Raw genomic sequence first — 13,069 nt, forward strand, 5'->3', positions numbered from 1 at the left:
CTCTTTGAGACCCCATGAACTGTAGCCCACCAGGCTCCTCTGTCCATGGGATTCTCCAGGCAAGAATATTGGCTTGGGTTGCCATGCCTTTCTCCAGAGGGTCTTCCTGATCCACGGTTTGAATCTGGGTATCCTGCACTGCAGGCAGATTCTTTACGGTCTGAGTCACTAGGAAAGCCCAGTGTGAGCCTGGATAAGTACAGGGAGGTTCTGAAACAAGAAAAGAGTGTGGCGGGTCTGCCAGTTGATGCTTCGCAGGGAACCTAACTTAGCTGGAAACTAGTAAACACTGAAGAATTGTCAGTCTGTGAGTGAGATGTTCAGAGTCATATTTCAAAAGCATATCACCAGGGAAGTGTATTCAGGATGAAATACTTTCTCCTAAAGTGAAGGTGAAAGTGTTAGTCACTCACTCGTGCCCAGCTCTTTGCGACCCCATGGACTGCAGCCCACCAGGCTCCTCTGTTTCTGAGGGATTTTCAAGGCAAGGACACTGGAGTGGATAGCCATTTCCTACTCTTTCTCCCTATAATATACTTATCATCCTCCTTTTATTGTAGTGATTTGTTTAATATCTCTCTTCTCTGTTAGATTCTGTTAGGGCAGTTCTGTGAGGTGAGAACATGTACCTGTATTTTCAGTATTGTATCCCCAGTGCCTAGGATAGTTCTTGGAATACAGAAAATTCTCAGCAAGTAGCTGTACATTAATAAAGGTTGAAAGAAAAGAGAGAGGCAGAAATCAGTTAGAAAAACCACTGTGATAGTCAGGCACAGTTTTGGGTTGACACATGTGAAGGGTTATAATCATCCAGCAGACAGTGAGGGTCTTGAAATGTATATATGAATGCTCAGACTAGCTCCCTCTCTATTTTCTTATTTCTGTTAATCACAGTCCTTCATTCATGCATTCATTCAGTCATTCATTCAACAACCTTCTGTTGATTGTCTAGATGGTAAAGAATCCACCTACAATGCAGGAGACCTGGGTTCAATCCCTGGGTTGGGAAGATCCCCTGGAGGAGGGCATGGCAACCCACTCCAGTATTCCTGCCTGGAGAATCCCCATTGACAGAGCAGCCTGGTGGGCAACAGTCCATGGGGTCGCAAAGAGTCGGACACGACCAAGTGACTAAACACAGCACAGCAATGCACTATATACAACACATGTACCAGATATGTTCTGGCCCTGGAGGTATAAATGTGAATTAAAATTTTTTTCCTGCTGAAATGGAGTTCACAGTCTAATGGGACAACTCAGGAAATAAATACACTTGGGACAGGCAGTAATAAACGCCTTGAAGAAAAACAAAGCAAGGAAAGAGAGTGACAGATTATAAGCACACTTGGCAAATGTGAAACAAACCAGACTGGCTAGAACAGGGCAAGGGAGGGGAGAAAGGTGTCAGGGAGATGCCATGGGCCTTGTAAAGTAAGACCTTTTAGCATCTAGTAAAGACTTTGCTCTCACTCTAAAGGAAATAAAAATCCATTGGCATATTTGGAGCTGAGGACGCTGCCCATGATCTGACTTATTAATATGAATGTATCCTGCTGGTTGTTATGTGGAGGATGGATTGTAAAGGGACAGGGGAGAAGGAGACAGACAAGTCAGGAAGATAACCTGTGGCAGTCAACGTAACTGCCTGAATTCTGTTCTCATACAATTCCATATACTATAACCTAATAATACATCTACCATTGGTCTTCTCCCCACATCACCCAATTTTAGAACTTCGTTACCTACTACTTTCACTATGATAATACAAGATAGACATTCTAGTTTTGGGGATACAAGTTTGAAGATTGTAGGTGTAGGATTTCCTACTCATACCTTGAATAGCTTTATAGACAATACTGAATAAAACAGAATGATAAGTAGAACATTTTTTAAAATGTAAATTAAGCAGCATAATTGAAGGTTTGGGTACCTCATTGCAGTAAGTGGAACAAAAATTAATCATAAAATGCTTATTTGAAAGCCTTTATAATTTTTGAATTAATACACATTTATGGATATAAACCTAATCCTTTGGAATGCTTGATTTTGACTTTGTTTCAAAAAAGCAGGTGCAATTAGATTATGTGTTCATTTTATTTCAGTTCACAGAGAACATGTGGGACTTAATTTTTAAATATAACAAAATGTAAACTGGTAATAATATCAGCCAAAATCAGGATATTAACTCTTCTAATTAAAAAAAATTTATAAGCATATCTCTGCATCTCTGGAACACAATAATTTCAGGTTCTTAAATGCATGCTCTCATATAGTATAAAAGAGCTAAAGGTAATGCTTAAAATTGAGCATTTCAACAGTGAGTAACTGTAATATAACCTAAGAGGAGATTTATTTCCTGGGAAGCTTAATTGGATTTACTGAATATCACAGGCAATTACTATATTTACATTTGCTTTTATTGGGAAGCATTCTAGAGATAAGAATTTGAGTGTAGCAATTTAAACAGCCCCCTTTCCTTAAAAAGACAGAGTTTGCTATTATCAAAACTGATCGGCGCATTCACTGTCTCTACAAAGACTGTGTTGATGTGTGATAAACAAAATAAGAATGTTCTAATCAAATAAGATGGTTATAGATTACCATCAACTATATGCAAAACTACATAAATGATTTAATAAAGTAATAAATCATATGCTATTGACTACTCAAAATCAATGTCTTTCAATTTTTAATTTTTCTACAAATTATAATTATGGAGACATGATCATTATTTTTTCACTTAAAGAATTTCTCATTACTACTAATTTACCTTTCTCTGAAAAGCAGAAGATTATAATAGTTCTGCCAGCTAGTGCCTCTGTAACCTGTTACCAAGAGAGGAAAATACTTGAATGTGGGAACAAGCATGTCAGTTCTTTCAAGCTTCATTTCTTCTATTCTATTAATATCAAGAGGGAAAAAACCTTACAAAAATTGACCAATGCAGTATAGTTTGGATTTATGTTCTATTGGAAGAGTAAGTATAAAAAACTGAGTACCAAATGCTCAGGGTTTCTTCCATGCTGATTGTAGCCAGACTTAATTACAGTAGGAGTAGGAGGATGGATTTTATAGCAATTGTAAAAATGTAAATAAGAATTTAAAACTGATTCAGGAATTACATCTTATAAATGAAGCTTTGATTTTAATTTAAACAATTCTCATAGGGTATAATACACATTATCAGGATGTTCTGCCTTTGTTATGATTGAAATAGCAGTGATAACTTCAGGAAACCCTGGGACAGAAGCACCTGTTTCTTTTCAAATTACCTCTCCTAATGATTATAATAATTTTATGCACTAGATAAATTTAAAATGTAAATATTACAATATTTTAAAGTTTAAGTTATTAGATTGAAACATCTTTAAAGTAGAAGTGGAATATCTGCACCAAATATAGCATATCCTTACCTATTCTAGTCTAAACGTTCCTACTAATAAAGCATTCACATGAAAATGCTTTTCATAACATATGCTGATTTTTGTCCTTTTGCACATATAATATTCAATCATCAAAATTTTTAAAATAAACAATATACAAAAATTTTAAACTGTTAAATCAATATCAATACTTAACAACTGTTAATGTTTTGATATCTTTCCTTCAGGTCACCTGCCCATCTGGTAGGTTATCTATTTTCTTTACTTTTTCTATAAAAAACTATAAAAACAATAAATGCATTTTATTACTTGCTTTCTTAGTAGAAGGAAAGCTCATGAGACATTAAAGTAAATTTTAAATTTTTTTTAAAAAGAACTTTTAAATATCTGTTCTCATTGGAAAGAATGAAGTACATGCCAAGTTGAGTCATGAAGAGAAATGTCAGTGTGATCTGCGGCAGCTGCTTGCTTCCCTGGGAAGGCAGGGGCTGGTTAGGAGTACAGTAGCTAGCAAACCCCTCAGCGCTCCACAAAGTCACTAGTGGGAAAAGAACAAAGGCCTTTCCAATGCAACTAACACAGATGTGCCCAAAGGCAAACTGTCAGAAGCAGTTAAGATGACAGCTACTCACAGTTCATTATTTCCTTCTCACAGGTCACTGGGTGACAAGCTGGGTCAGTGTGCTTTGTCGGCTGTCCCAGTCCTTCCCCACCCCCCATTCAATTTAAATAAGGGGACAGGGCTCCATTGGATAAACTAAGGTAAACAACACATTCCACATACTCAAAGATGCCAGAATATGGCATCTATTTTTACTTTGGACTAAACTTAGACTTAAATGTACACACAACTTACTTTACCCAAGTAAGAAGAGAGCTGCATTGCTGTATCTCACTAATAGAGGAAGCGAAATGTTTTCAAGCAAACAAAAAATATAACCTATTATGTACTAAGAATCTTACATGAAAGGCATAACACAGTAGAAGATTTTCCTTTCTCTTCAATGGAAAAAAGAAATTTTTCACATTAAAAAAAAGATAAAAAATTAGTTGCTTTCTGTAAGTGTTTGAAATGTAAATGAAATGAAATGATTCTGTAGATGACCTGGTTTGTGATGATTGTTGTAGTTTTTTAAGGCTATAATTCAAAATAATATACCAATCAAAATGGAAATAGTTTAATTAAATCTTTTATGATGTAATACACATAAATGTGTATTACACATAAATGACAATGACAATATGGCTACTCATATGATGACGTTCTATTCTGTTATGAAATTAATACAATAAAAGTTACTAGGAATGAGGAATAAAACAGTGGCTAAGAACATTGTCTATAGATCCAAGTGGATATGGATCAAATCCCATCTCTCCCATTAACTAGCTGTATGACTGGACACATCCTGAAACCTCTCTGAGCCATAGTGGCTACATATTTATGGATAATAATAGTGCCTCCATCATCAGGTTATTATACAATAAGTAGATCAGTCTATCACATTGTTACAAGAATAAATAAGTACTTAGAATAGCAGTTGGCATATGCTAAGTATTCAACAAATGACAGCTCTTACATGTCACCAAATTTAGTATATACAAAACTGAACCGAACCACCACTCAAGGTGTGAAATCCTTGGTTAATCATGACAAGTTATAGTTATGTTATTAGAAAGAGGATTTTTAAAATCTCAAATCCATTCAAGTTCAAGCCTCTAAATCAGTAAATCTAAGAAATCAGGGGTTTACACTCTCCCTTAATATTTTCTACCTTTTATTTAGTCTTCACTGAAAGCTGCATATATTGATATATCTTTTATCACTGTATTTCTAAACTATTCCACCCTATTTAAAGATTGCTTTCTAAGATATCCAGTCAAAATAATAGGCCCCATTTGAAAGGCTAAAAATGTGGAATAATCATTAAGATGAGAACATGAATGGTCAGGCAGAACAATATAGAGGCTAAGAGGAACACTTAAAGTACGAATAGACCTGCCTTAAATTGCCATTAACAGCTGGAAGCTTCAGCCAAATAACTTGTTCTCTCTATACCTATATTTCCTTATCAGTAAAACAGAGATTAATACCTCTGTTTTACATACTGTAATGGAGCAGGACCCTATGGGATCTTCCTATGATAGACCCTTACCCTCCATATCCTCTGTTTCAGTTCTCTGAAGTACCTAGATAATAGTATCTGGAACACATTTCCTGACTTGTTTTGTAGATGTTAAACCCCCACCAAATGGAAGATATTAGTTTCCTGATGACCATGAGGAGGTAGTTCCCAGACCTACTGGAGCCAGAGAATTGAAAATATGACACCATCCTGTTACTTCACTATCAACCAAATCAAAGAATTGCGTGCAAACTGATCACATATTTTCAATTCCCCTCCCTCACCTGGCCTTTAACAATGTTTTCCTGAAACCTATCGGAGGGTTTCAGCATTAGCTGCCCTGGACGCCTTGCTTGGCGCCCTGCATTAATGCTGCACTTTGTTTTGCCACAACTTTCCCGATGGCTCAGACGGCAAAGTGTCTGCCTACAATGCGGGAGACCCGGGTTCCGTCCCTGGGTTGGGAAGAGCTCCTGGAGAAGGAAATGGCAACCCACTCCAGTATTCTTGCCTGGAAAATCCCATAGATGGAGGAGCCTGGTAGGCTACAGTCCCTAGGGTCACAAAGAGTCGGACACGACTGAGTGACTTCACTTTCTTTCTTTTCTTTCTTTCTTGCTTTGCCACAACCCAGTGACAGCAGGTGGGCTTTACTGCATCTAGGCAAGTGGACCCAAGTTTGGTTTGGTAACAATTCCTCATAGGTTACTGGAAAATATGGCACACAAAGCACTTAAGCAAAGTCAGTATATGTTATTAATTATCAAATGCTATCTTCCCTTTTCATATATTACCTGCTAGTAACTACCTACTTCTGTGTCTTTCCCCAAATTTGGCTACTTCTGATTCTCTCCTTCCTTGGCTACTTCTAAGGAAGTTCACACATTTATATCATTTTATTCTTTTCAATTATATATGCTTCTTTCAAACTATTTTCTAGTTAATGTTTTCCCTAGTATTCTATTTTTTTCCCAATTTCCACAACTTGTATTATGCACATTATTTCTTTATTTTTTGCAGCGATATTATTTCATAAAATCATTAATAAGAGAAAAACAATGTGATGCCTTTTTTAAAGCTGTGATAATATAATGCACTGATTCTCTTATATTTGGAAAATATGCAAACCTAACAAGACAACCTAAGATTCAAAGCAGTCAATAGGTCAAGTTCAATACCATGTTCTAATTTTGCCCAACAACTCCTTCCAAAATGGGAGGAAAGTAATTGCTCTAAGTACTAACTGTTTATTCAAGATAACTTTGTTAAGGAACAGAAAGAGGAGAGAAACAGAAATTACACCTGTTGTGGTAAATTGTGGGGGTGGAGAAAAGAATACACATAAATCCTGTGGCTTAGAAAAAAAAAAAAGAAGGCTGGAAAAGTCGCTGTATCCTGAGACACAAACCCTGAGGAACCCTCTCTAAGAAAATGGCCCTAGGAAATTTCTTATTAAATAAAATCCAAAACATATTTACCAGTCAATTTCTATTGACTAAAAAATCACACATCTAAATACAAATTCCATTAAAAATTCTTTTCTACCCTTATTTGTTTTCAGAACATTTTCACAACTCTACCTATTGAGTACTTACTACATTCCTGAAATTTAAAGTCATCTCATTTCATTCTAACAACTCAAACAAGTACTGTGGTAAATTAACTGTGATTAACAGCTTCATTGTTTATTTGTCTCACATTGCCTAATACAGTACTGTATTCTTTTCTCCTAAGTTTCATAATCAGACTACACTGCTTCAAGGAAGATACAACAGAAAACATTAAAAAAAAAAAAAAAAACTACCCAAAGCCCCAAGCCCTCAAAAAAAAAAAATCCAGGTTGAGGAAGCTATAGGGAAGTAGATGAATTAGCACTTTGGTTCTTGCACAGTGACCCATGAGGGCAGCATGAGACAAACACAAAAACCCCATATAGGTTTTGGAAATCTGAGGGCAGGAGGAAACTGTGCCTCCTGGAATAGAACCCAGGATAATGATGAACCCCCAGCACTATCTCAAGAAGAGTAGAGTAAAAATGGCTGCTGAGTGAACCTACAGAGACAGACCGACGACGACCTCATAGAACAGCATTTTAATTCCTCAGCGCTCCGGTGTTTTACATGAAAACTTCAAAGACTGTTCCTAAGGCATTTATGTCCTGGTGACCCAGATAGAAAGTGGCCTAGATGTGTAGCTGAAGCCTTGTGATTGTGTCGGGGAGCATCAGAGAGTTGAGAACCTTATGTTCAAGTGGAAAGCAAACACTGGAGGAGGAGGTCCTGGAACACAGGTTTTCATACAGATTCAGGACACCCCCATACTGTAAAACAGTAAGATACTAAGCTTGTTATTTCGTTTGCATCCTATCTTACTTGAAACAACAAAATCAAAGGATTTGAGGGATAAATACTTTAGAGAGACAATAAATTGAAGGGGCAATTTTTATCAAGAAAAAAATATTTCCCTCCTATTGAACACTGAGGCAGGAATACATAATTTAAAAATATAAGATAGCTTTTAATTGAAATAAAGTTACATTGCACACTTTAAACTTACACAGTGTTATTAATATGTGCCAACTATGTCTCAATAAAGATGAAAAAACTTTGTAAAAAAGAAAATCTTTTTTCATGCAATTGACATTTCTATATACCATTAGAATATTTAAACTTAGGTATATCTTGAACTTTACTGAGTATAAGAACTATATTACTCCTTTAAGAGTACTTCAATCAATAGTTAATTTCAAACAAGTGTCTATTGAAATTGCAGTTTATAAAGTCATTTTGTGCTTGACAACACCAAGCCCTAGAAAAATAATAATAATAAACCTTAGTTTTCCAGTTAAATGAAGAAGACCAAAGGAATAGTATCCATTTTCCAGTCAAGGATGATTTTCAATCAGTTAGCAAAATCATTGATGTTAGTTTTATTCTAGTGATGGAATTATATCAATTTGTTAAATTATCACTACTTAAGACCATCTGTCATGCACTTAGCCCTAGGTCTAACCCAATATTCTTCTTGTGGAACATAGAAAGGATTGTCTATGAGTGTGCCCTTCTTTAAGACCTTTTGATATTTTCACAATTGGGTATATATGCTCTGCACTGCCTTATACTAATTATGTTATTTCAGAATATTTCCATGAGATCCCAGGACAGTAATCCTTCTAAGTATACTTATATTAATAGACAATATCATACATCAGTCTTCAATGAAATACACATAAATGTCTCCTCTCTTTATCAAATGTGACCCGAAAACAACGTGCTTAAGAGCCAAAGGGCTTTTGAGATATTTCAATAATCTTCAAGAAATCAATCTTACATGAAACTGAAGGAAAACATCGAATGTCATTGAGCAATAAAGCTCCATTCTGTCAGTGCCCTACCTCTGAGCAGAAGCCTTAGGATGTTTCTCTTCCAGTTTCTTCACCAGGGCCACTGTCAGCTGCCCTGTCTCCCCAAGAGAACCTTCTGGCATTAAGTGGGTGTCTGAAGGCTTTGGCAGCTGCTTCAAATCAGGGATACTGGCACTTTTTTGCAGAACCTAATAAAGGAAATATAGGAATTATGTAGCTAATTTTCACTGAGTGGAAATGTCTAAACTATATATGCCAAAAAATTTAACAGTGCACATTTCATGGTTCCTTCAGCCTTCTTCATCCAGCACATAAACCTTTGGTATGTGGTGAGAACAAAAGAAGGCAGTCCTAAGAAAAGCTAGTGTGTCACCATTTATTTAACAAAAAGAATGCTTACATAAATATACACATAGATATTTACATAAATATAAGAATATAAATAGATGTTTATGTATGGATATGATTTTAAATATCAATAACACTAATTTGTGAATTCAGTCTTTCCTCTTGAAAACAACTCAAACATTTTTCCTCTTTTCAAAATATCTTTCAGAGATCTAGCTCTGTCTTGCCTCTGGCTCACTACACTGACCTCTTCTGCTAAGCTGCTGCCATGCTCCTGATGATCTGTGGTCCAGGCACCGTGGTGAAGGTGATACTCTGTCTGGCTCACATCTACTTGCACATTTAGCTCCTCTAGGTAGGTCAGAACAAACTGAGGATAAGCCTGTAGGGAATGGAAAAAACAAAACAGTACTACCAGCCTTGTCAGCAACAGCCAAAAATCTATACAACTGGAATGATGGGAGGATAAATTAGATTAATACGAAAAAAATCTGGCTAATAAGTTTTGTACTTTATTGTCAATTTCAGATCAAAATCAAGACAAATAACTTGCATACGAAGATTTCTAATTTGTTGTTTGATCTGATCAAGTTTGACTCGGTTGCTAAATACTAAAGTCATCCTATATATTGACAATAATGGCTAACATTTATTGAGTTATTTCTACATAAAAGGTAAATGTATTATGTACATGTAATTTGCAGTTGCTCTATTTGGGGGGAGTATTCAATTCTGCTCTGGAAGACAACAAAACAAATAGGATGGATGAGCTTCATTAGCCACAGGAAGTATAGATAAGTAAGTTAGTAACCTGAGAAGTGTCAGGCAGAAAGTAATTAGAGCATGTCTATGAACATAGATCGGAGAAGGCAATGGCACCCCACTCCAGTACTCTCACATGGAAAATTCCATGGACAGAGGAGCCTGGTAGGCTGCAGTCCATGGGGTCGCGAAGAGTTGGACACGACTGAGCGACTTCACTTTCACTTTTCACTTTCATGCATTGGAGAAGGAAGTGGCAACCCACTCCAGTGTTCTTGCCTGGAGAATCCCAGGGACGGGTGAGCCTGGTGGGCTGCCGTCTATGGGGTTGCTGAATCGACTTAGCAGCAGCAGCAGCAGCAGCAGATGTAAATTAAGCATGAGACACACAATCGTGAGATCTTTAACTGACCACCCATTGCTGACTCTCATTTTGGATCCTCTGCTGGATAAAATCCACAGCTGCCCATAGGCCACCTGGGGAGCACAGCTATTGACAAAGTGTACCTGCCACCAGCTGTCTCCCAGATCAAGTGTGAGTCAGTATCTCACCTACATTTCATCTGTTAGGCCCAATTTCAACTCTGGTCCTGGGAACCACATCAACAGCAGAGAAGGGTGATGCCACACTGAGAGAGGATGCATCTATATCAGAGATTCAGGTAATGTGGCCCTTCAACCCACCTGTACTTTATGCATATTAACCTAGCCCATCTCTTTCTCCATACATTGTACTTGGTGTTTTAAATGGATTAAATAAACTGTAATCTGGACATTTTCTGTTCCATGAACTCAAGGATAGCCTATCAAGGCACATACTTGAAGTCTACCAGTACATCAGAGTAATTTCCCTCATAATAACATATTTACATTTTAATCCTTGAAACAACCCTTTGAAAGGTATGACTATTGTTCCCGTTATAAAGACAAGGAAGCCAAAATAGGGAGGGTAAAGCAACTCGTTCCTCCAGCTTGTTGCCTACTTCATAAAGCTTAGATATGCTGCCTAAAGTATTACATAAACTTCTTTTTTAAACTGTGCAACTCAAGTTTTAACAAAAAGTATGAGGAAGCATTCACTGGATAATTAAAGAGTACTAAGGTCCTTATATTATTCTAGAAAAAGCAATATTAAATAACTTTGAACTTTGTTACAAAATCTCTAACTAAATATGAATGCTCTAAATTAGGTTGTGGTAATGAAACCAAAACCCTATGTATATACTGAAAAATACTGAACAGCATACTTCAATTCTGTGGTATGTTAATTATATTTCAATAAAGCTATTTTTAATGTAAGAGATTCAATTAAAAATAGAAATACAGAGTATATCTCAAGAATAAGCAGACAAAAAAAGAGGGAGGTTTTCAGAAAAAGGAAGAAAGGTAAAAACAATATGAATTAAAAATATAGTAAATAGAAATTTTTATTAAATTAAGAAATGACTATCTAAATATGCATTTGAGAGGAAGAGACTGTTTCTCATTAGCATATTTTTTCAAATATTAATTGTTATCAAATAATATAATCAAATATAATCAAATCAAATAATATAATCAAATATAATCAAATAAAAGCATTTATGCTTTTATTAAAAAATACATTTTAAAAGGCCCAATTTAAAATAGTGTCTTTGTGGTGTATACTAACAAGATAATCTTGGAAAAAATTTTTGAATCATTGTGCTAAATCATTTCAGTCATGTCCAACTCTTTGCGACCCCATGGACCACAGCCTGCCAAGGCTCCTTTGACCATAGCATTCTCCAGGCAAGAATACTGAAGTGGGTTGCCATGCACTTCTCCAGGGGATCTTCCAGACCCAGGGACTGAAGTGGATTCGCTTAGGTCTCCTGCACGGGTGGGCAGCTTCTTTTGCCACTACTGCCACCTGGAAAGTCCTTTGAATCACTAAGCTAACACAAAATCATTACAAACCCCGTTTGTACGGAGTTGCACAAACTCCGTTTGCTGTAAGTGGAATTACTAAATCCAAAGAACATGTATTCTTTTACAGATTTTGATAAATATTGCCAAATAGTTCCTTAGAAATAATGTACTGGTCTCCTACATGGCCCCCCATGTTCCCTGCCTCCTAATATTCAGACCCTTGTGTAGTCCCCTTTTTTATCTAAAAAAAAAAATAGGATTCTCATTTTATCCTGAAGCTGTGTCATATTTATTTCATTGTATTATTTGGTTTTGTTTCAGTTCTTACTGTCTTAGAAATGTCCAAGACAATCAACTGAAGTAAATATGACAGAAACGGAAATACATTATTTTACATCCGTCCTATAGTAAAGCACCAAAGCCAAAATTCAGCAACAAAGAGCACAATATTATCAATATGAGAGAAACATGAGTAGTGGGACATGATATTACATATGTTTCAACCCCTTGTATCGTGATGGTAGTTGCATGTTTCACATCCTCTAATAGAGGTAAAAACGTTTTATGTAAGCTTACTTCTGAGATATATTTCCCTCTTATTGGAAAGAAGATGTATCTGGAACATGGAAAAACTTATATATCCAATGAAGTGGGTAAAGAAAGGCCCAAGAGGTAGAGGCATGATGTGTCTAACTAACATAGAAGTTGTTTGTTGTTGTTCAGTAACTCAGTTTTGTTCAACTCTGCAACCCCATGGACTGCAGCATGCCAGGCTTCCCTGTCCTTCACCAACTGCTGGAGATTGCTCAGACTCATGTCCATTGAGCTGGTGAAGCCACCCAATCATTTTGTCCTCTGTCATCCCCGTCTCCTCCTGATTGATTCCTTGGGTTAAGTAGCTGTAAGTGGAATTACTAAGTCCAAAGAACATGTACTCTTTTACAGATTTTGATAAATATTGCCAAATAGTTCCTTAGAAATAATGTACTGGTCTCCTACATGGCCCCCCATGTTCCCTGCCTCCTAATATTCAGACCCTTGTGTAGTCCCCTCCCACATTGTATCAGAATAAGTCTATGTGACCAAAGAAGATGGCAGAAGTGGTGTTAGGTTACGTCTGAGATTAGATTATGACAAACAGCACAGCTTCCATTTTGCTCTCTTCCTCTCTTGGATCACTAGCTAATGCTTGAACAGCA

General features: G+C 36.5%; 1 protein-coding gene across 6 annotated transcripts in view; it reads right to left on the reverse strand.

The window, feature by feature from the left end:
- The window catches only part of DCDC1 (doublecortin domain containing 1), a 477,553-nt gene that overhangs the window by 168,666 nt on the left and 295,818 nt on the right, over positions 1 to 13,069 (reverse strand). For all 6 annotated transcript variants that reach the window (XM_070767614.1, XM_070767612.1, XM_070767611.1 and 3 more), the window contains 2 exons: positions 9,466 to 9,600; positions 8,901 to 9,058 (listed from right to left, as the gene is read on the reverse strand). In XM_070767614.1, the coding sequence (XP_070623715.1) occupies positions 8,901 to 9,058; positions 9,466 to 9,600 (293 nt within the window). The remainder of the gene's footprint in view (positions 1 to 8,900; positions 9,059 to 9,465; positions 9,601 to 13,069) is intronic.

Source organism: Bos indicus, chromosome 15, assembly GCF_029378745.1.
Source record: "Bos indicus isolate NIAB-ARS_2022 breed Sahiwal x Tharparkar chromosome 15, NIAB-ARS_B.indTharparkar_mat_pri_1.0, whole genome shotgun sequence".
NCBI classification, from domain to species: Eukaryota; Metazoa; Chordata; class Mammalia; order Artiodactyla; family Bovidae; genus Bos; species Bos indicus.